At 43.0% G+C, this 25,631-nt stretch overlaps 1 protein-coding gene across 1 annotated transcript in view; it reads left to right on the plus strand.

The window, feature by feature from the left end:
* ttn.2 (titin, tandem duplicate 2) overlaps positions 1 to 25,631 on the plus strand; it is a 694,778-nt gene that overhangs the window by 261,925 nt on the left and 407,222 nt on the right. The window contains exons 26-27 of the mRNA XM_078552010.1: positions 25,056 to 25,210; positions 25,324 to 25,453. Of these exons, the coding sequence (XP_078408136.1) occupies positions 25,056 to 25,210; positions 25,324 to 25,453 (285 nt within the window). The remainder of the gene's footprint in view (positions 1 to 25,055; positions 25,211 to 25,323; positions 25,454 to 25,631) is intronic.

Here is a 25,631-nt window from a genome sequence, read left to right on the forward strand (position 1 = left end):
AAGCTGTAGTGAAAATTAATAAGGTGCTGGGATGTACAGCTAGGACCATTAAATATAAAACTAGAAATGCAATTTCTACCTTTTTACAAAGGCCTGGTTTGACTGCATCTAGAATACTGTACTGTTTTGATCTGCTTGTCTGGCCCTGGAAATGGTTCAGTGAAAAGCCATTTGATTGATATATAGTTTAAGGGCACTTAGTTATAAGAATAGGCTCAAGGAACTGAGACTTCAAGCATATATGATTAATGTTTTTAAAATAATGAAGGAATTGGATTCTGTTCACCTTGGGAGGGTTATTTGAGCTAGGCAGGAGAAAATTAGGGAACATCTGTATAAAGTACAAAAGCATAAAATTAGGTTAGATGCCATGAAGTAATTATTTTTGCAGTCATTGAGGGTAATTTTCAACTTCAGCATCTGGGCAGTAATGTGGAAGATTGAAATGTAGGAACAAGAATAGGCCCCGGAAGCCTGATCCACCATTCAGTGGGTTGATCTGTATCATAACACCATTTACCTTTGACCCATATTTCTTAATTCCTTTGACAGAAAAGATCTATTGATCTCAGGTTTAAAACTATCAATTGAGCTAACATCTACTCATTTCTGTGTGAGGTAGTTTCACACTACCACCTTTTAAATGTAGAAGGCTTCCCTAACTTCTCTCTTGAATGACCTAGCTGTGATTTCAGGGTTATGTCTAAGATTCCACTACCAACAGAAAAAGTTTCTTGCTCCTTATCCTATCAATTCCTTTCAAAATTCTAAAAACCTCAGTAAAATTACCCCTTAACCTTTTATATACCAGGGAATACAACTATAGTTTAAGTAATCTTTCTTCATAATTTAGAGCCTTAGCGCCCTGGAACATTCCGGTGAAACTGGGTGTCTTCAGTGTTCATGCAGAAGCTGCCCAGTAGTGGTTTGATATGAGTTTTGTTTTGGCAATATTTAAGGACAAGCCCCAGTTTCTTGTATGAAGAATTGAAGAGATCAGGACTGGCTTGCAAATCTGCTGCAGAGTGAGCAACAACACTGCAGTCATCCTCAGACTGTGGATCATGTATGTCAATGGCGGTCAGTTTACTTTTGGCACAGAGGCGATTGAGGTTAAAGAGTTTTACCTCTGGGCAGTATAAAACACTCATAGCAGAGGGCAGTTGAATTTTGAGATGAATAGCCATTGTCAGGTAGGTTGTGAATAGCATGGGAGACTATCGCACATCTTTGCTTGACAACCGTCTGGATTTTGAAAATGTCTAGTTCAGATCTCACTCAAGAATGTTGCAGTCAAGTTATCATGAAGCAGTTGTAGGATTGTGATGAAGTTTCTTGGACATCCAAACCTTTGGAGCACAATCCACAGAGCCTCATGGTTTACTGACTCAAATGTTTTGGTCAGGTTGATGAATGCAATGAAAATTTCTTGGTGTTGTTTTTGACATTTTTCTTGGATTTGTCTGGCAACAAAGACCATGTCAGAGATTCCTCTGGAATGTCTAAAGCCACTTCATCAGTGCCCTTGCTGTTGCCTGTCAGCCAACCAGACGGACAGCCAGACTGTGACCACCCATGACAAGATAGTGCCGTCAGTCCGAAACTAGGACTTCTGGGGCCAGAGCTGGTCAAAACCATCTACAGTCAACATACGAATTAGGAGCAGGACTAAGCCAGTCGGCCCTTTGAGCCTGCTCTGCTATTCGATAAGATCATGACTGATGTGATTGTAACCTCAACCCCACATTTCTGCCTACCCCCATAACCTTTCACCCCCTTGTTAATAAAGAATCTATCTAGCTCTGCCTTAAAAATATTCAAAGACTCTGCTCCTACTGCTTTTTGAGGATGAGTGTTCTAAAGACTCATGAACCTCTGAGGGAAAAAAATTCTCCTCATCTCTGTATTAAATGAGCGACCCTTTATTTTTAAACAGTGACCCCTGGTTCCAGATTCTCCCACAAGGGGAAACATCCCCTCCACATCCACCCCTCAGGATCTAAAAGGTTTCAATCAAGTCACCTCTTACTTTTCTAAACTCCAGTGGATACAAGGCCTAACCCGTTCAGCCTTTCCTCATAAGACAACCTGCCTATTCCTGGTATTAGTCTAGTAAACCTTCTCTAAACTACTTCTAATGCATTTACATCTTTCCTTAAATAAGGAGACCAATACTGTACACAGTATTCCAGATGTGGTCTCACCAGTGCCCTGTACAACTGAAGCATTACCTCCCTACTTTTGTAATCAATTCCCTGCACAATAAACAATAACATTTTATTATCTTTCCTAATTCCTTGCTGTACCTGAATTCGAACCTTTTGTGATACATGCACTCAGACACCCAGATCCCTCTGAATCTCAGAGCTCTGCAAACTCTCACCATTTAGATAATAAGCTTCTATTTTATTCTTCCTGCCAAAATAGACAATTTCACATTTGCCCATATTATACTTCATTTGCCAAATCTTTGCCCACTCACTTAACCTATCTATATCTGTTTGTAGCCTCCTTAGGTCCTCTTCACAATTTACTTTCCTATCTAATTTTGTGTCGTCAACAAATTTCACAAGCATACGTTCAGAACCTTCATCCAAGTCATTTACATAAACTGTAAAAAGTTGAGGCCCAGCACTGATCCCTGTGGCACACCACTCATCACATCCTGCCAATTAGAAAAAGACCCATTTTTGCCAACTCTGCTTCCATTAGCGAGCCAATCTTCTTTCAATGCCAATATGTTACCTCCTCAGCCATGAGCTTTTATTTTCTGCAACTACCTTAGATTTCCAAAAGGCATTTGATACAGTGCCCATCAAAGTACAGTATACCCACCAGTTCCCCTTTATCCACATCACATGTGATTCCTTCAAAGAACTCCAATAAATTGGTTAAACCTGATTTCCCTTTCACAAAACCACATTGCCTGTATGTCTTGAATTAAGTGCCCTGCTCTAACATCTTTAATAATAGCTCCTAACATTTTCTCTGTGACAGATGTTAAGCTAACTGGTCTGTAATTTCCTGTTTTCTGTCTCCCTCCCTTTTTGAATAAATCGCCATTTCCCAATCTAATGGAACCTTCCTGGAATCTAGGGAATTTTGGAAAATTAAAACCAATACATCAACTATCTCACTAGCCACTTCTTTCAAGACCTCAGGGTGAAGTCCATCCGGACCCAAGGATTTGTCAGCCCACAGCCCCAACAATCTGCTCAATACCACTTCCCTGGTGATTGTCATTTTTCTGAATTCCTCCCTTGCTTCCATTACCTGATTTACAGTTATTCCTGGGATGTCACTTGTATCCTCTACAGTGAAGATCAATGCAAAATACTTGTTCAATTCATCCAGCACATCCCTGCTTTCCATTATCAATTCCCCAGATGCACTTTCTATTGGACCAACAAAGCTCACTTTGTTAACTCTTTTCTTATTTTTCTTAAATATCTATAGAAACTCTTACTATCCATCTCCCCCATTGAAAGTTACCAGTCTTCTGCTAGCTCCATTGCTGCCCCTGGGGATGCTCCCCAGAGGCAATAAGACATGCACTGTGCTGAATACTGCAGGGCCCCTCCAGAGCTCCCCAAATAACGGAAGTGTTATTCCAGCATGCCAATGGTCTGCTCTATCAAATAACATAGGCTAGCATGACTCCCATTGTACACATAGGCCTGGTTGTTTGCTTCTGGGGCTGGGAAATTTCCCGGCTTGCTGTGTCCGCCTGGGGGAAAATACCCAGAATGGCGGGATCTTCAATCCAGTGGGGGGATGGGGAGGATGTTGGAAGGATTCAGGCCGCCATCCCCGGACACAGATAGGAGGTGGTCACAGGGGCTGCCAAGTGCCAAGTTGGACAGATTAAAAGGCCTACCTCAGTTCTCCGGGACTTCGTCCCAATTTTTTTCTTAAACAGTAGGCCCTCTAGCCCTCACCCCTCACACCCCAACCCTTCCCCCTGTCCTTACTGCCAACTCTTGCCAACACATGCCCACCACCTACTCTCAATGGCCTCTAATACCCTCCATGCCAACCCATGCCCCAACCCACCACCCTTTGCCCTTACACCCTCTTTGCCAACTCGTCCAGTATCCATCATAGGCAGACCTCAGGAGCCATGCTGAGGTAAAATGAGGTTTCAAATATCTATTACACACTACACTACATAAATAACTCTAATTCATGGAAGCCCATTCAGTACATTTAAATCCCTTATGTAAAACATTTGCATTCATAACCTCACATCAAAGACAGCTCTTTGAGCTGCCAATAAAATTCTGAACTTACAGCACCTCCCCCCACCTTCTCCCCTTCCCCACCCCCACCCTCGCCACTGTGTAATGATTGGTTATGGAAAGCAGTCAAGAATTAATAATGCTATAATGATAGCACTTGGAGTTATAGCAACAAACAGATATTGAAACTGCTGGAACAGATTCTTTTTCAACTCTCACAGACACAGACAGGCAGTTCTTTTTTTTCCCCAATTTTTAAAGGCCTGATCATTTAAATAACTTGACAGATTGACAGTTCTACAGACCATATCCTCCGTTCATGAGCATTTATGACTTCTCTAAAGATCATAATTCCCACACTGCAGGGTAAAGCCCTTGTTGCAGCAAAAATAGGGTCTGTTGGGTTTCCCATATCTGGGAGTCACATCCCACCCTTGTTTCCCTTCCCCCTCCCCCCCCCTTTCTGCTAGAGAAAGGGGCAGGACTTCCGGATCCAGGGTCTGCCACCATTTTGGATATTCCACAGAGTATCCAAGACTGCAAAAATCCAGGCCATATTGTCCACATGTGCTTGGTTATGCACTGGAATCATGAACCAGGTGGTCAGCAGGTAGCCATTGTCACCAAGTAACTAACCTCCATTTCTTCCTGGTGGTTCAAATGCTGATTTAGAGTGGACTGCTGTAGAATGAAGACATTACAATTACTGCCAGAACACCAGGCAATAACCTGCTGGGTACATTTGTCCACTAGCAGGACATTGAAGGCATGAAATTCCTTTTAGTTGTGATACATCTCAGAATTAACATGCAGAGTGACAATTATGCAGTTAATGACAGCCTATACCAAGGGGAAACCTGTGATCCTTGTGACTACTCATACACGTTCCACCTGTTTTTTTCTGGCAAGAGAGAATGGAATGGAATGCTTTATATATAAAGCCTCAGTGCCCTCTCTAAAACAACAGCACATAGTGAACTGGATGTTGTTAGAACTGCTCCAGCCTGGAAGGAGTCTGATGCATAAAAGTTCAGGGCCATGGTCACCTTCATAGCCTTTGGCAATACAGTTCTTGCCTTGCTTTGAGGTTGCAGTTATGGTAGCAGCAGGTGGCAGATTTCAGTGAGTACCTCCTTAGTGAAATGGAGACTTCTGACACATTGTTTTTCACTGAGGTTCGGGTAGAGAGTTGGTTCCTGAACATCCTAGGTGGATATGGCCTGCTGCTCAGACCCCTTCTCCCCTCCTCCTTATCCCTCTTTCAACAACTTGTCCTCCTTTGTGCTGCCTCTGCCCATTTCCCTTTCATGCTATAGGCCAAAAGAAATGCAAATTACTGTGTCCGTGTCTTGGAGCAAGTGTTTTGCCCAGCACCCTTGAAGTCAGGACCATGGCCTTCAGCACCATCACACATTGTGTTAACAAAATTGAAGCTCATGGAATAGGATGGTCAGTGCAAGCTTGGATTAAAAAAATGGCTTAAGGGAAGAAAACAGTGAGTTGTGGAAGATGGTAGATGGTGATGTTCCCTGAGTGTCAGTGCTGGGATCACTGCTGTTTTGGTAATTTAGATTTAATGGCACAGTAAATGTGCAAGGCCAGAGGGACCTGGGTTGGGTGGGGTGCATACATTTCTGAAGGTGTCAGAACATATTGGGGGAGTACTTCACAATTCATATGGAATCTTGCACTTAATAAATAGAGGCATGGGGCAGTAACGTCCAAGCTCCAGGGCAGTGTAACTGGGGGGTACCCCAAAGATGCGCTGGGGGACCTACAAAACCCCCCCCGCCGGAAACACAGCAATTTCCCGGGAATTGCAAACTTGCAATGGGCATTTGCCCTGCACTGGGAACCATCCAACTGTCTTACATCAATAGCTACCCAGAGAAAGTTAGAAGAATTAAAACCACTTCTAGCTTCTGGGTAACTATTATACAGACCCATCCGACCGCCCCAGGGGACACCGCTGACCCCCCGACTACCACCCCCTTGGGACTCCCCCACTCCCATCACTACCAACCCCCATGGGACCCACCTACCCCCTGACTACCCTACCCGCCCATCACATGGAACTCCACCAACCCCGCCCCCTGACTACCCCTCCACAGAATTACCCCACCACCATGGGACACCCTGAAAACCCCTAGGGACTCCCTCACCCATTGACTACCACTCCCATGGGTCTCCCCAACCTCCACCCCGATGACTACCACCCCCCACAGGCCCCCCCTACTCCCTGACTAACTTGACCCCCCACAGAACTCTCCCCATGGGACACCCCCAGAACCCCTTGGGATTCCCTCATCCATCAACTATACCACCCCCCCATGGGTCTCCCCCAACACCCATCGACTATCCCCCTTATGGGACTCACAGCCCCCTAGCCCCCCGGGACAGCTCCCAATGCCCGACTACCTCCCCGCCCAACACACCCTTGCTGACTGCACAACCTTCCCCCTCTCCAAATGTCTGACCTCCTCCCCTCAACTGCCTGAACACCCCCCTCTTGCCGACTGCCCAACCTGCTCACCCACTGCCCGACTCCCCGCCTGTCTGACCCCCTCAACTGTCAGAACCCCAAACTCTCTGACGCTCCTCCAAGTGCCTGACCACACCCCACCAGCCCCCAAATTCCAACCACTTACCTGGCAAACCTACCTTCTCCCTGGCTTGAAAGTGGCTGGATCTTTAAACTGAGCTGAGTTACGTCAGCTGGTGCAGTAAGAAAAGGGGGCGTGGCCTCCTTGTGTCCAACTCTGAAGCCTTTGACAAAAGGCCCCAGGAAGACACTACGCTGCACAGTGCTCTCACCCAGCCTGTGTCAGAAGGTTGGGTGAGAAAGGATCAGAAAGATTTCAAGGTACAAAAGTAGGAGCGGAGTGGCAATCCAACTTTGTTTGCCACTCCGCGGAATTTCAGGTCCGTAAGTGCAAATGCAGGAATGTTTTGCTGAACCTGTATAAAGTTCTGGTTAGGCCACAGTGAGAATATTGCATTTAGCTGTAATCGCCACTCTTTAAGAAGGATGTGAGGGTCCTTGACAAGGTGCAGAGGAAATTTACCAGATTAGTTCCAGGGATAGAGGATTTTAGCTATGAGGTTAAGTTGGAGAAGCTGGGGCTGTTCTCCTTGGAGCAAAGGAGCTTGAGGGGAGATTTGATAGAGGTGTACCGGATTATAACAGGTTTAGATGAGGTAGACAAAGAAAAGTTGTTCCAATTAGCTAATGGTACAGGGACTAGAGCACACAGATGGAAGCTTTTGGGCAAGAGAAGGAGGAGGGATGTGCAAAAGGATTTTTTTACGCAGTGTGTGGTAATGACCTGGAATTCTGCCTACGAGAATGGTGGAAGCAGAGACAATCAATGGTTCCAAAGGAAATTAGAAAGGTACTTGAAGGAAATATGGGGATAGAGTGAAGGAATGGGGCTGATTGGATGGTTCTACAGAGAGCCGGCATGGACTTGATGAGACAAGTGACCTCCTTCTGGCTGTGACTCTGTGATTCCAATCGTTCCCTTTAGACGACAGCAACTTTAAATAACAGTTCAAACCTCCAAACATTTTTACAAACTCCACAACAGCTGATAGGAATCAATCAGTAATTAACCTGAAAGTAGCTGATAATCCCTTTAAATTATGCTGGTGGGGTTGTCCTTCCGACTACTGAACGCATATTCAGCTGTGCATGGTTAAGAGCATTAGCTGGCATGTTGCATTCCAAAAGGGCATCGCTGGTGTCAAATCAGCATTACATTCTGTTTTTTTTTCAATTCATTCATTGGATGTGGGCATCACTGACTAGACCAGCATTTATTGCCCAACCCAAATTGCTCTTGTTCAGAGAGCATTTTAAGAGCCAACCACATTACTGTGGGTCTAGAGTCACATGCAGGCCAGAGCAGGTAAGGATGGCAGATTTCCTTCCCTAAAGGACACTACCAGATGGGTTTTTATGACAATTGGCAATGGTTTTGTGCTCATCATTAGACTTTCTATTGAATTCAAATTTCACCATCTGCCATGGCAGGATTCGAACCCGGGTCCCCAGAGCATTACCCTGGGTTTCTGGAATACCAGTCCAGTGACAATGCCACTATGTGACATCATGATCTCCCTACTTTGCATACTTCTTGCTCATGGTCCCTACGCCCACAATAATGTCCTACCCAAGATGGCGTCCAGTGTATGCACCATGGACACCATTTGGTGGAAAAAAAACAGCACCTCTAGAACTGATGAAAGCAGTTGCTACACGACCAATTTTGACAACTTATCCCTGCTGAGTAAGAAAGCAAGTAGCAGGATCAATCTTTAATGGGATGGTGAGACAATGAGACTACGGGATTGGTAGAGGGGATAGTTAACCTGACGAATTCTACCAGATGGGCTGGGTTTTACTAGTCTTCTAGACATAGTCTAGGAGACATAGGTAGGCTGTAAAACAACATGGGAAAGTGAGTGGTGGAATGCTCCTCATCTTCTGCCACCAAGCCATCTTTCAGATGTGGGGAAGATGGCGGTGGTCCACCTGCCCAGGGGCCAATTGAGCCACTTAAGTTTTTTTAATCAATTCTTTCAAGGGATGTGAAGATCGCTGGCTTGACCAGCATTTATCACCAATTCCTAATTGGCCTTGAGAACGTGGTGGAGAGCTGCATCCTTCAGCTGCTGCAGTCCATGTGGTATAGGTACACGCACAGTGCTGTTAGGGAGGGAGTTCCAGGATTTTGACCCAGCGACAGTGAAGGAATGGCGATATATTTCTAAGTCAGGCTGGTGTGTGGCTTGGAGAGGAAATTGCAGGTGGTGGTGTTCCAATGCACCTGCTGCCCTTCTTCTCAGTTGTAGAGGTCACGGGTTTAGAAGGTGCTGTCGAATGAAGCTTGAGAAGTTACTGCAGGGAATCTTGTTTATTGTACACACTGCTGCCACTGCATGTTGGCGGTGAAGGGAGTGAATGTTTATGTTGGTAGATAGGGTGCCTATCAAGTAGCCAATTAAAGGTCTTTTCCATCTCCACTGACATTTAGCCAGCAGCAGAGGGCCTTCTGCCATATCGGGAGACCACCAGGTAAACACTGGCAACCTCCAAGCAGGCTCAGGAATGGTGGGCCCTCCTATTCAGGCACTCTTTGGCCTATAGCGGTGCTCTCCTGTGGCAATTGTAGTAAAAGGGTATTCAGCATAGCAAGGGTTAATGTGGTTAATTGAGAACCGTGGTGTCCACAGTATGATGTAGAGAAACACATGACAGGAGACAGAGTTGTATGGAGAGATTTGAGTAGCAGTCAACATGGAGTTAGCTCTTGGGGCTATAACTTAGAGATGTATATAGTTATGTGTTAATGTTACCAATAAACACTACTGTTCAACCTTACAAGCCCCTGAACCTCTTTGTGAGATCTATTGATCAAACCCTTACAGTATTTGGCAGATAATGAAGGAATCCAGAACCGAAGAAGCTGGTGAAGAACACCGGAACCTGAAAAACTATAGGAACAGCATCCTGACCTGACTGAAGTGCATCCGGACCGAAGACACAGCTGGAGATCACCTAAAAGGAAGCTCCATTGCAGACATGGAGGCTCAAGGGCAGAAGGAAAATCCTCTGTGCAGCTAAAGGACTCAACCAGAGAATATGGATGTCCATTATGAATCCCCATCAATTGCAGAGTCAAAGGACCCAGCAAGGGTGAGCAAAAATTCAGTTCTAAGGCTGAACTAGCCTTTAAAGGTCTTCTGGATATTAATCAGTCAGAGCAGTCCATTTCGTTAATCACTGTGGCCAGCCCAGGTTCAGAGTCGGCGCCATACCAAGCTCCAGTGAAAAAAAAACAAAGTTTTAAAAACTCAGCCAAAGCCAGGAATCACCTTTTAATTGCTCTAACATACTCCAAAAATTTTTTAAAGGGCCCAAATCTTTGATTAAAGAATTTGTTGCAAGGAATCAGTCCCTTTGAGGTTCAGGTCCTCGATCACTAACCCAACAAGTGCAGGAAGAAGCATTGAAAAAATGGTGACTGCAGCAGTAAAACAGCATTTAAAGCTGTACTGCTGTGAGCTGAAAATCAACCCTACCAAAAAAAAAATGCCTGCTGATACAAGGACCAGACCAGGTACAGAATTGGGGGCTTTGGTAAAAAAGATTTTCAAGATACATGATAGTTTCAGGATTAGATAAGAAGACAGAAGCTAAACAAGTGAATACGTTACTCTACTCAGTGGGTCTGATAGCCGATGACATCATTGTGAGGCAAGGAATAATTGAATCTTCAGGTAAGTTTGAAAATGATCTGAAATCTTCGATACCTATTTTAATTTAACAAGTAATAACATTTTAGAGTGAGGAAAGTTCAATGAGTGAGTCCAAAAGCCTGGAGAACCCATTGACTCTTTCATAAACAAATTATACTGATTGTCTGAAGACTGTGACTACGGTGACCTTGACTTCAGAGCTCATATGAGACCAAATAGTAGTCTGAGTGGCCGATGATGCACTTTCAGACATACTACAGGCAAAATAACATCTGAGTCTAGAAAAGGCCATCCAAATAGTCATGCAGTCTGAAATTCGCCAACAACACTGGTCCATTTTTACGAGCTATGGTATAGAGCAACACCAACTGTCCAGCTCATAAAGCAACAAAAGGGCAGGGAGGCTCCACACGAAGGAAGACAATACCCAAACAGACCACACAGTGGTGGGAGACCATGTCAACGCTGTGGAGCCAATGACGTCAAAGGCAAGAGCAATGTTCAACAATCTCTGCACAGTGTTTCAACTACAACCTGCTGTGCATGTCTAAGACATTGGCTGGGATTTTCCGTCCCCAGCAGCAGTGGGCATCATCATGGGCGGGACAGGAAAATTTGAAGAGCAGCCAGTCTCCAGGTTTTCCTGTCCTGCTTGCAACGATGCCTGCTGCTGGTGGGGCTGGAAATTCCCACCCATTGAGACATGCGGGTGATCCCAAAACAGTCCTCAAGATTGATGTAGCACACCAGGAGGAAGTCCAATCGTGCTTCTTGGGTGAGATTAAGGATCCCTGATTCTCCTTTTAGAATGCTGACAGCTCTGTAATTGGTCACCTCACCAGTTCCAAATTAGACACGGGAGCCAGCATTATGGTCCTATCGGATAAGGAACCGTGTCTGAAAGACCTCTGGCTACGAACAACAGACACACCACTCTATGGCCCTGGAGGAATCTGGCTTCCAATCATAGGCATGATCCTAGAACCACTCTTGAATGGCGACAAGCAAATATTCAACATTTTGTACGTCATCCAAAAACAACCCTTTTCTCTCTTAAGCAGGTATGCCTGTGTTGCCCTTAACCTCCACAAAATGGCAGAAAATATTATAACAATCTCTGTCATCAGCTACATGGAACTGTAGGTCCTGAGAGGTCCACCAGTGAAGAAACTCTTGACTGGACTTCTGCTCTGAATTGTCTTCATTCTTTGCTGAGCCGGTTTGTCCAACTCCCTTGCAGGCAGCAGAAGCTCCTCTTTGGTCAGAGCAGCCAAACCTTCAGATAAGTACCACCATACTTTGAGCAGAAGAAACATGAGAATGACCAGCAATAGAACGATGAGACCCAACCTCAGGCTCCAACAGTTGCTGTCACACAACCTGGGAACCACGTGGCAATGAAACTGCAATTTTCAGCAGAAGCACACAGCAGCAAGGCAATGCTGAAGCAGGAGAGTAGCAACCATCAACTTACCAGAGCACATCTCAGTGAGGTACAAGGATGCAGGAAAGAACACAGTGTGGTGATGAAAGCCAAGCTGCAGGTTGAGCTCATGGATGAGGAACATTACGACAGAACGGAGACACACCTTCAACTCGCAGAAAGATCATGACTGACCCCACAGAAAAAGAAGGAATGGAATGAACACCCTCCAGAAGGAACGGGACAAGCCTATGGTGTCCGAACAAAGCAAATGGGTTGTTGATAAGGAAAGGTTCAACTCCAAAGAGCGCAAAAAGCAAATCAGATGGAGACAACCAAGTGCTGGAAAGACAGAATCCTATTATTTCAACTCCAAGCCAAAGTAACTGAGTCCAGCACTCCTCTAAATGTGACCAGAACAAGATCTGGAAGAATTGTCAGCCTCCAGACCATCTGAATTTATAAAGTCAGTCTTGAGAGGGGTGATGTGGTAGCTCGTAAAAAAAGATTGTGCAGTAAACATGTTGGGTAAAGACTTGGGAGGAGGTGTAATATAAAGGTGTTTGTTCAGCATAGCAAGGGTTAATGCGGGAATGGAGAACTGTACCGTATACAATATGATGTAGAAAGACATTTGACAGTAGACAGGAGACAGAGTTGTATGGGGAGACTCGAGTAGGAGTCAAACATTGAGTTGGCTCCTAGTTTGAGCAATACTCTGTACACATGTATGTAGTTATATGTTACCAATAAACACTACTGTTCAAAATTAAAAGCCTCTGAATCTCTTTGTGGGACCTACTGAACAAACCCTTACAACATGTCTGACTGGCCACAACACCTCCAGACCAACATATCTGGCTGTGAGGATACATGTCTATCACTGTGCCCTTCCTCTTCTCCAGGTGCAGCCCCAGCAGTGTCCACTGTTCCTGATGGCACTGCTGAGGTGCTGAGCTGCCAATCTCCTGATTGACTGGCAGCTCTTGGAGGTGGGCAGCTGTGTTGCTACCAAGATGTGACCTCGGGTCCTGCTGACCACCAAAGCAGGATCACCCTTCCCTCACTTTCCAGCCTGTCATGAGACCCCCACCACCAGATCTAAATTGAGCCCATGTGTGTTTGGCGAAAGCACAGAGCTAAATTTGTCACTATGCCGTCAGTCAGTAGGGCAATCCACATACAGGAGACCTGCAGTTGTGAAAGTACTTTTAGTGCAGACCTAGAACCAGGGGAATAAAGGGTATTCAAATATTAACTTGCAAGTGTAAGGATGGACAATACATTATCAATAACTTGTACTCTAGCAAGTGGAGAGGTGTCATTTACAGTAAGGCAATGGAGACATACTTTCAGGTCGACTATTAAATAAAATAATTTATTGTTCTTTGACATTACCACAGTGTATATCTTTGCCAACAGATATTTAAGTTTGCAAATAGTCCACATGCCACAACTACAATCTGCTGAAAAGGTATCAGAGTTTGCAAAAGAACCTTGCTTTTATTTGTTAGTATTATGTGTCTTCCAAATATTTTCTTGTTCCTCAAATTTCATGTGAAGACTAACAGGTGCTAGGGAACATATTATTCAATCATAAAGATTTTTCAATTACCTGGTTTTCGCAGCTATTTGAATTTATTTGACTATAAATTATGTTGTTATTTTATTACATTTCATTACCATTTATAGTACATTAAACTGTGCTGTCAAAATGTAATAAATAATGGGTAAATAACTGTTAAAATTGGCTTTGTTCTTTGATTTGGTATACACATACAATTTCGTAGCATCACTGTTGGAGAACTGAAACACATCCACAACTCAAGAAAATAATCACAAAAATTGAAACTGATGCCAATTTAATAGTACTCTAATGTCTTTAGTTTTATACATTTCTAATTTCAGTTTAAGAATTTATAAAAAATCCATGGCTTAAGAGTTTCTGAAATAGACATTAAATATGGATGAGTCAAGAAAAAGAACCATTTTAAAAATCTGGGGTACAAGAAGCTGAATCCCACCTCCTGGATGATATCTGTATATGACGGATAGGACAGAGGCAGTCCCAGTAGGGGCAAGTGGAGGGACATCCAGTTTGGGGCTGGGAGCCAGCAATAGATTTTACTGTCACGCCTTGCCATATTTCTGCTACCATCCCACTCAATGTTCGGAAGAGTATTCCAGCTCCTCTTGCCTCAAAGCCACTGCATTCTTACTGGATTCTTAATTATGGAGAAAAACATATTATTCCATTATTTGTTCGACTGATGTTTAAGTAAATACCAGTATGAAAGGAAGTTTGGGCCCTGCGGAATCATATACATTCTGCAGTTTTAGATCTTGCACAACAATTTATCTATATCGATGGCCTGTTTTAGAATTCCTTTTTATGTTCTTAGTATCTGAGTGGCCTGAAATTCAATACTGAGTTAACGCTAGTGATGGGTCAACATGCTCCTAAATTTAAACAAGTCACTCCAGCTGTATTAAATGTCAAATAAGCATGTAGAGATTGACAGGACCATTTGGGATAATGGTTCATTGCAGGATTCACTGTTTGCATAGACAGGATATAAACATATTTGGGTGAACAAAAAAGTTATCATAGTATGCAAACTATTCAAGGTAATGGAAAGTAACAAGTTATGACTTCAGCCTGGTGCAGAAACACATTTTAAAAGTCTCCATGCCCATAACTCTTTCATTTGTTTCATTGGGCAACATCTAAATGCATAAATGTTCTTCCTTGTTTTCAAATTCTTCTATGGCTTCACCCCTCCTATCTCTGTAATCTCTTTCAGCCCCAAAACTTATCAATGTATCTGCACTCATCTAATTCTGATCACATGAGCGTTCCTGATTTGAATCGCTCCACCATTGGTGACCACGCCTTCAATTGCCTGGCCCAAAGCTCTGGAATACCCTCCCGAAACCACTCCACCTCTCTACCTTGCTTTCCTCCTTTAAGACACCTCTTAAAACCTAGCTCTTCGATAAAGCTTTTGGTCATCTGAACTAATATCTCCTTGTGTGGCTTGGCATCATATTTTGTTTGGGAAACACCTTGGGATGTCTTATTATGTTAAAGGCGGCTATATAAATATAAGTTGTTGTATTGTTGACCTCCGTGTGACATGCAGTTGGCAGATAATTTAGGCATGCTGTTGAAACAGTTCAGAATCATTAGGCTGATTCCTGGGGCGAAGTATTTGTCTTATAAGGAAAGGTTGAGAAGGTTGGGCCTATACTCGGAGTTTAGAAGAATCAGAGGTGATCTTATTGAAACATTTTGACCCAGAACTAGGTACCCCAGAAGATGCGCTGGCGGACCCCCCGGAAGTCCCCACACAAGTACTGCACAGGAATTGCCCAGAAAGCTTAAACTTCCAATGGGCAGTTACTCTGTACCGGGAACCACCTGATACTCCGATTTAAATCGGAAACTTTGGATGGTTCCGACTCTCTTGGAAGAACAGTTACCCAGGAAAAGTTAGAAGAATTAAAATCACTTCAGCTCCTGGGTAACTATGGCACTGATCCCCTGGTCCTCACGCTGGATTTCCTGACCAGCCCCGCCTCACACCCTGACCACCTAACATACCTCCAACCACTCACATTCCCCGACTTCCCTCCCGACACCCTGACAACCCCCAGGCCCACAGCTATGCCCACAACCCCCAACTACCCCCACCCCCAGACTACACCCCAATCCCGTGACTATGCCCCCAATCCACCGACTACCCCCATCCCAACTACCCCCACCCTCTGACTTCCCTCTCGACAATCCTGACTAGCCCCCCACTCTTCCGCTAGCCTCCCACATGCCTGACTACAACCCCCACCCCCGAATATATCCCCACTCCCCGACTATATCCCCATCGGCCTGATTACCCTCCTGACCCCTCAACTACCCCCTCCATGACCCCTACTACCCCCACCTTTCCCCAACAACCATCCCGACTCCCACCCCCCCCCTCCGCCCTGATTAGCTCTTCCACACCCCAAACACCCTCTTGACCCCCTCAGCCCCTTCTCTGAGGGTTATTAATCTTTGGAATTCTCTTCCTTAGGGAGCAGTGGAGACTGGATCATTGAATATATTCAAGGCTGAGTTAGGCAGACTTTTGATCTACAAGAGAGTCAGGGGGTTATTGGGGGGCTGGCAGGAAAGTGGAGTTAAGGCTACAATCAGATCAGCCATGATCTTATTGAATGGTAAAACAGGCTTGAAGGGTCGAATGGTCTACTCCTGCTCCTATTTCTTATGATCTTATGATATTGCACTGCAAATACCAATCTGAGGTCATCTGTTCAAAAAAAAGATTTGTTCTCAGGATGCGGCTGACGTTGGCAATCCCACACTTATTGCTTATCCTTGTTTGTCCTGAATTGGGATAGGTGGGACTTCTCTTTGAACCACTGCAGTATGTGTGATGGTGGTCACATGATAGTATTAGGAAGAGAATTCCAAGATAATGATCCAAAAACAGTGTCCAAGTCAGGATGATATGTGATTTGAAGTTGATGGTACTCACATGGCATTGTTACTGTAGTCCTTCGTAGCTACAGGGTAAAGGAGATTGTCATGGCATAAGTACAGCTTTACTTCCTACTTGCAAAATCTCACTTCATTTTAATATTAGACATAAACTAATGCCTGTCAACTGTGCATTAAATCTCTTCGATTAAAATAATTTAAAACTGTTCAGCTTATTACCATTTACTGTGAAATTACTTTATCCAAGAGATATTTTGAATATTTTAATAACTTGAAACTGTTATTCAGTTTCTCAATTTTCTACATGACTTCCTTGTAGTCTTTGAGTTTTCTTTTGAAATAATTGGACTAGATTCTCCTTCCATTGGCAGGATAGCAATAGAGCAGAGCCTGCCCATATTACTCCATCCCTAATCTACCATAATTTCTTCCCAATGCCCTCAATTGGTATGCAAGGCAGGTTTGGAGCAGTAATACTGCTCGCGATAGACTTTCCATCTCTGGGAGGGAGGGAAATTCATAGATGCAGTGTTCAGAAGAAAGCTGCAGCTACTTAAAAGCCCACAGATCTATCTGGAAAGCAACAGAAAGCAGAAGCCAGTATGAAAGTGCAGCAGTCTTGAGGGTGTCAACAACTGGAAGAAGTCCTAGATTCTCCAGGTATCCATGGAGGTCTTTTTGGTAGGTGAGGACCAAGGGAGCAAGTGTTGGGTGTAATGTTCAACTGTTCTGTGTTTAATTATATGGGTCTGTTTACTATTGATGCTCACTGTGCTTGATTAGTTAACTCTGGGTATGTACTCAGAGAAAAGTAAAATAACTGTACAAGTTGCTGGAAGCAAAGAGCAGTAAGCATGGAGCAGACATTTTAAAGCACTGTGAATAAAACCTGGTATACACATTGAAACTAGTTTCATCTCTGCAGAGCTTCAAGATATAAAATATACAACACTTGGCACTTAGACAGCAGGGTGGTTCAGATTGTATAGAAGGATGTGATAGAGGTGAATGCTACTTCTACCACTGTGACACAATGCAAAAGAGGTTCAATGCCCTCGCAAAAGTAGCTAGGGTAAGTCAGAACACTGGTAACATTACACATCTTAATTTGGTATGACCTCTACTCATTTCCAAGCATATCAAAGTATTTTTACACACCTGGGTGCTAAGGAAACTTGGCAATATTGTACGGATATTTCTCAAAATACTTCAATACCATCTTAATTAACATGCACTCTGTCAACTCATACAGATGATCACAAGAGCTACAACTGTACTGTAAGGGCTTAATGTTAAATATGTAACTAGACAGTCTACATCATCTGTGATGTAAGATCACATGACAACAGAGCATGCTGAGAGAGAGTTCTATGTGAAGCCTCGTGCTTAGCCTTGTACTGTATAAAGTTAGTAGAATGTTCAATAAAAAGTAAAGTTCACCAACAGTCTAGCCTCCTGCAGTCTCAATCAATCCAGGCTAAGAGTAACATTATCTAAAACCAACAACAGTGATAACAGCTGGTGACAGCAGAAAGCACAATGGAAAAAGCACCAAATAAAGAGTCCAGCGACTGGAAGAAGCACCGAGAAATGACTATGGGACAAGGATAGCGTGTGGAAAATGCCAACAGAACTCGAAGAAAGGCTAGAACAAAGAAAAGCCATGGAGAAAATCTTACCTTTACAAGAGTCATTCGTCCATGTGGATGGCCCGGATCAAGCCATGAAGTGCCAGAACTGGCGTCCTAGGTTTACAAGGTACAGAACAGCTTCAGGACTAGCAGAGAAGATTAGCAAAGAGCAGGTCAGTACCCTTCTCTATGCTATAAGCAGTAGCGCAGACAATGTAATGCTCAGATAGGGCATAAATGAAGAGACGGCAATATATGAAGAGGTTATAAAAGCCATTGGCACATTTTTCAGCCTTAGAAGGAACACCATTAAGGAAAGGGTGAAATTCAATAGACATACCCAAAGACCGGAAGAGAGCGTAGATTCCTTCAATAACGATCTATATTGACTAGCTGAGAATTGTGAATATGGAACCCTGAAAAGCTAATTAATTTGGGATTGCATTGTTGTAGGAGTATTAGAAGAGACTTTATCAGATTTTCTGCAGTCGAGGGAGGATTTGACACTATCAAAGGCTGTGCAGTTAACAAGCTAGGCAGAAATGAGAAAGCAAAATTGTGTATTTATTTGAGGTGACAAGGAAATTGTTTGGAGAAAAATGACTGACACAGTGCAGTTTGTAGGACACAGAAGTAGCACCTGCCCAAAAACAGGGAAAGAGCAAAGAGGCCGTGGTGGCCGCCATTACTCAGTGTTCTCACTGTGGCTGGAAAAGGCTGCACCGACACATGAATACCCTATCACAAAGGCAGAGTGCCATTCCTGTACAAGGAGAGAACATTTTAATTCTGAATGCCCCAGCAAAAAGCTTCTAATACAGAAAGTCAAGGGGAAACTAATTAAAATGTTTAGCATTCAGGAAATTGAAAATGAAAGAGACAATGAAGTGCCATTCTTGGGAGAAATTATAGAATCTAATGGGAACTTTCAGAGCACAGACATTATGGTCAATGGATATAAACTTCAAATTAGACACTGGAGCGGGAGTTTCAGACCTTTCAGACACACAACAATGGCTAAAGCAAGAACCTCTCATCATTGACCTTATGACGCCATGGTCCAGGAGGCATTTAACTTAAGGTCAAGGGGCAATTGATTGCTAAACTCAGTGCAAAGGAAGAGAAATCACAGAAACTTTGTATGTGATCCAAAACCAAGAGTGTTCGCTGTTAAGCCGGAAAGGTCACACAGATCTATAACTCATTGATAAAGCGGATGAATTGGGAAGCCAAGAAAAACTAAGAGTTCACCACGGAATTTCCAAAATTATTCAGAGATCTTGAGAAGACTGAAACAAGTGCTCTGAAGACCAGAACCTAATAGAATCATGTGAAAATCTTGAGAAAACCAGGCAGAAAATTTCTCATGAACAGTAGGTGAAGGATCCACAAATTCATTACCTGGAGGAGCAGCTTGTATCAAGCAAGAAAGAAAAAAGACAAACTGGAGCAAGGCAAACAACAGCAGATGTTTTTAATGCATTCCTATTGAAAAACCTGAACAAGAGGACACAAGTTATATCGAAGATGTAGAGTCCTGTACATCATTGACCACACAAGTTCCAACCAGCAACAACACAGAAGCTAAATGAAATTTGAAAGGCACAAAAAGCAGATGAAGAATGTGCTAAAATTAGGGAATGCTGAAAAAGTAGATGGTCACAATAATCCCTAATAATCTCATCCTAAAGCAATACTTTAAACAATGAAGACATCCCAGTGTTGTGGATGACCTGTCGATTTATAATGAGAGATTGAGGATTCTAGTTATGAGCAGACTCGAGATCCTTCAGACAATATATCAGGGATACCTAAGCATTACAAAGTTGCGTGCTAGTGCACACAATTCTGTTTGGTGGCCAGTGATCTCGAAATCAATAGAGAAAATGATTCTGAGCTGCATCACCTGTGTAATCCATTGCCATGAGCAAAGGGAACTGTTAATGGTATCCTCATTTCTGTCCACACCATGGGAACAACTCAGAATGGATCTTTTCAAGCTCAAGGGATGGACATATTTCATAGTTGTTGATTATTACTCCAGATGGATTGAGGTTAAACGTCTTCATGGTCCAACCTCCGAAGCAGTCATTAAGTCACTAAAAGAAATTTTTGCCACAGAAGGCATTCCAGATCTAGTCATTTAAGACAATGGCCTACAGTTTGCAAATTAGTGCAAGCCTGGGACGATTCTACCCATAGTCTTCTGTAAACTGCTTAAAACATAAGTCTGGTAGCGGGTGGGAAAAACGTTTTACCCGCCGGTCACAATGACGTTTTTTCACGCAGTATCATCCCAATCCCGCCTCATTGATTATGCATTCCCGGGAAACATGCAGGGTCATTGGCGAGGTGTCCTCTCATTTGCCTGCCCCACCGTCACACCAGACCTTCAGTAAATTGGGCATCATATTTAAAGGCCGCTCCTGCACAGAGCTAGCACTCTTCAAGGGTTAGGAAGCTGCTGCAAAGTTGTGGCTGCCAAAGGGAGTAAACATGCTGCCCCAGATTTAGTGATGCCTCCCTCGAGTGCCTACTGGATACTGAAAGTCCGCTGTGAAGTCCTCTACCCCTGCTCTGGGCAAAGGCCAGCAAGCAAGGTCACCAATTCAGCAAGGGAGATGGTGGCGGCGGGGGCCAACGCCATCACCCTGCAGAAGAGGACAGCCACCCAGTGCCGAAAAAGGATGAATGGTTCTACTGTTCCGTCAGAGTAAGTCACTCTTCTCATCACTCTCAATTCACACACTCTCAAACCCATCACACATCCGCAGAGATCTCACACCCCAAGGGAAAGCACCACTAACTCTTATACACATCCTCACAACTCCATCAGACTCATACCCTCTTGAGCTCATATCCTCATCCCATCCATAGCTCCACTCACCACACAAACATTTCATGCATTGCCATGTGCCCTGCTCACACTCTCTCCATCTGTTTTCATGCAGGAAAGCTGGCTGACAACAGCAGGGACCAAGGTGGAGTTGCCCACATTACATCCCTCACTCACTTTGAGGAGCGTGCCACTGCACTGACTGGTGAGCATATAGACTGTGCCTATGGTGACAGTGAGGTCACCGGTGAACACCCACATGAGAATTCTGCACCACATCATCCCTCTCTCAACGCAAATGTGAGTGTTCTGCTTTTGACTGTGATGCCATGCACTAATTATCTTTATGTTGGTTCACAGGGAGCTCTACCAAGTGACCAACACCCTCAGCCAGCCAGTCCCTCAGCTCCTTCCAGCAGATGTATTAAAACAATGTTCCCAACATGCGGCAGTGGGAAACACAGCCCACTGTTGATTGGCGGAATGAATGATTGTAAACTGGTTTCACGATGATGTGAAACCAATTTTTGGCTTTCCTGCTATATTGTCCGCTCACGCCTGCCATGACACCCAACACCAATGGGCATGGAAAATTCCAGCCTATGGATTTGTCCACATAACTAGTCCACAAGCTAATGAAGAGGCTGAAAGAGGATTAACAATGGTGAAGGCTTTGTTGAAGAAAAATGACAATATCAACTTGGCACTACCATTCCACACCATTTCAGAATGGTTTGACTCCGTCAGATGTGAAGACAACTTCACACTCGACTTCCTGTTCTTCCACACACTCTTATGCCATTTCTCAAAGCAGCAGTTATAGAGAGAGTGATGGAGAAGGAGGACGGGTATCGTGCAAGTCAAAGCAGAAACTGCAATCAACAACTTAAGAGTGCAGGATTTATCAGAACTCCAACCAGGAGAATCACTCTGGATTCATGACCAGAATTGTGCAGGCCAAATTTTGGAAAAGGCACTTCATCCACTATCTTATCTTGTAGAGACTGAAAATAGAATAGTGAGATGAAACAGAAGTGCACTTACTAGAAGACCATCAATGGAATGGAACAACTATCCAGACAATCAGGAAGACAACCTGAACAGAGAGCCAGTAGTCTCTGAATATTCATATACTACTCTACCAAGTTCGAGAGAGAACACAGAACTTGGATCCTATGAAACTTTCAAGAGAGCTGAGAACAAAGTCGGGGAGATTGGTGAAACCACCACAACGCTTAACTCTTTGAACCAGAGATGAAGGCAGAGACTTGAGGGGAGATGTAGGATGTTATAAATAATGTATTTAATAGAGTGAGAGATTTGAGGGGGAGATGTAGTGTAAAGGGTTAATGATAAATACGTAAATCAATAGTCTGCATAATCAGTGAATTAAGATCACATGACAACAGAGAATGTTGAGAGATAGTTCTATGTGAAGCCTCGTGATAAGCCTTGCACTGTGTATAGTTAGTAGACTGTTCAATAAAAGGTAAAGTTTACCAACAGCCTAGCTTCCAGCAGTCTTATTCAATTCAGACCAAGGATACCCTCATCTAAGACCCGCAACAATGATAACAGAACAACCAGTCTTTAAAGATATAAAAACAAAAAATACTGGTAAACCTCAGGAGGTCTCATCTGTAGAGAGAGAAACAGAGTTAAAGTTTCAAGCCCACATGACTTCTTCAAAGCTCTGAAGAAGAGTCTATGGACTTGAAACGTTAACTGTGTTTCTCTCTCCATAGGTGCTGCCCGACCTGCTGAGATTTTCCAGCATTTTTTGTTTTTATTTCAGATTTCCAGCAGCAACAGTATTTTGCTTTTATTTTAGTCTTTGAAGATAATGCATTTAAAGGGACAATATATTAGATGTTCTCGTCATTATGGAATGCAATCACTTACATGGCAAATGTTCATGCTACTTACATGTCTTAAACATTCTCTTTTGTCTCGCCAAAGGAAAAACTCACTCATAAACATTATATTAGATAAACAACATGGCAAGGAACATCAATGCTTACAATTCTGAGTCCATAGCAAGAAGAGACCTTAGAAATCATAGATAGACAGGAGAGGCTGCAGAAGGTGGTGAAGTTGGAGGCAAAGTGGAAATAAAAGTTTGGTAAATGTTGGACTGAGATCAGCATAAATAATCCAAGTAATCCCGTGTTTTCTCAAAGTACTGCACTACCCTTACACTCAACAGCTATTTCTCCAAGGGAAAATGGTCCTGTATGCATAGCCAAAATGCCTTTTTGTGTTTCACATCCTAGAAGGTGCCTTGTAGCCATACAAATGATCAGCTCGGGACATATCCACAATATTGGTCATGCTAACATAAACTCAGTCAAAGCATCTTATTTGCACAAGTATCATCACAGATATATTTATGAGTCAGAAGGGCTGTTGCTCACTGAAGAATTAAGCAGAAGTAAAACTCAAGACCTGAAAGTATAGGAGTTCCTCCACAGAGAGTGGATAAATGACTGCTCATGGCTGAGAAGGCTAGGAACCAGATTAAGGACTCCAGATTTACTAGGGAGCATCAATTTCATGTGCAGGCAATGGAGATGGGTTCCATGAATATGGCTGAGATGATGGACAAGTGGGAGTCTATTACCCATACTTGCAATGCTTTATAGTCATTACCCATGACTTGCAGAACACCCCAGACACAGTGCCAGCCAGGAACATTTCTTCAGCATCAAGCTATCAGATACAGTTTTATAAGGATATTGATGATTTCTGGAGTGCCAGCTATCCCTGCTTCAACAGATTCCTTGAGGATCAGCATGAATGCCACATTGCACAGGGTTTCCAACACTTGAATTAAACTATTCATATGTGATGATCTCAAGATTTCAACCAATTGCAACTCTGAGCCTGTACTCAGCAGAGTGGATACAGGCATCAATATCCCTCTCTAAGTGGCAATGAGACTACTGTCCATTGAGGCCAAAGTTTGAGGGCAATAACTAGAGGAGAATGCATGGTCAAATGTATCAAAGGCTGCAAAGTCATCAAGGGAAATTAGAAAGAGTATGCACCGCATCATGGCCACCTGAGAATATCAGTGAAATGTCAGGGAAGCGGAGTCCCACTGATCTCTGAAACTTGTGCGCCCTTTGCTGGACAAAGTACAAACATAAATGAAGGTTTGGCAATCTCAATTTAGGCTTTAGTAGGTGTCTAATCACCTTATAAATGTAAAATAGAGGGAATTTTACCCAACTTAGTATGTATTATACTTCACCCAGGAGTACCCAAGGCTGGCAATTGCTACCAAAGTGAAGAAGACCTCTAATTGTTTCACTGGCATGTAACTTCATGAACACACAAACTCACCAAATGTGTATGTGTTCACAGCCCAACCTTGCAACACTTAATGAATGAATGAATTATTTAAAGGTAGTAGAGGCTTTCCTACATGCTCCCTTTATAATATTTTCATAATGTACTTATATTGTTTTGTAATGTACTATTTATATCAAAATCATTTTTTACAGTATCTGGCATACATGTATTTTTAACACAGCTCTCAACATGGAAAAATTTACATTTTTTTGTGATAGTTCTCTAAGTTATCAGTGTTATTATTTGTTCTTGGGATGTGGGTGACACTGGCAAGGCTGCGTTTATTGTTTATTCCTATTTGCTCTGAAAAGGTGATGCTGGGCCTTATCTCCTTGAACTGCTGCACTCATTGCGGTGATGGTAATCCAAGTCAGTGTTCAGTAAGGAAATACTGAATGTTGACCTAGTGGCAATAGAAGAACAACAATGCATGTCCAACCCAAGATGGTATGCGCCTTGGAAGTGATAGTATTGCCATGACATTGCTGCTGTTGTAATTCTCGATGGTAGAGCTTCCAGGAGTGGAAAAAGACTTATACATATTCACAACCTCAAGACATTCCAAGTGCTTTGCAACCACTGTACTTTTTAAGTGTAGTCATTGTTGTAGGGAAATGCTTTTGAAATAATATGTGAGTGCATCCTCTGTAGCTCATGCATACTGCAGCCACAATACATCAATGATGAAGGCAGAGAATCCTGATCAAGAAATGCTGTGCTTTTAAGTTGTCTTCATAGAACATATCTTAACGTAGCTGAAAATAAATGAATTATCTGAAATACTCACCTGTTGATATATTTTTATTTCTAGTACAAGACAAACCCCCAGTTTTTGAAAAGAAATTTGGTGATTCAGTTTTAATGACAGGGGAAGATCTGCTACTCCATTACATTATATCAGGACAACCAGAACCAAGGGTTACATGGTTAAAAGATCATGTGATAATTTCACCCAAGAAATCCAAAGTAAGCCACCTCATTTTGATTTTATTTCTTTTACTTCAGGCAATTAAGATCTAATGTGTTATATGCTTTATTAACATGTTTAATATGCGTAATAAAGTGTATTTTTTATTTAGAGAGAGCACTTTGGTGAAAATTATGTATTCATGAAAAGAAATATAGGCTCAGCTGACACTGGAATATATAGTTGCAGTGCAAGAAATGTAAGAGGAGAAATGTGCTGTTCGGCTTCAATAGTTGTTACAGGTATTTATGGAATTGTTTTATTGCAATATGAAACTTCCTGATACTGACTATACTATACACTTCATGCCATGCAGACCTTTTGGTTAAATATGTGCTAATGACTGGATTATGGTTTTCTATATTCAGAATAAAAATCTAAGCCTTCAAAAATTTAACCATTTTATTTTCAATAGCTAAC

This window comes from Cetorhinus maximus, chromosome 11, assembly GCF_964194155.1.
Source record: "Cetorhinus maximus chromosome 11, sCetMax3.hap1.1, whole genome shotgun sequence".
Taxonomy (NCBI): Eukaryota; Metazoa; Chordata; class Chondrichthyes; order Lamniformes; family Cetorhinidae; genus Cetorhinus; species Cetorhinus maximus.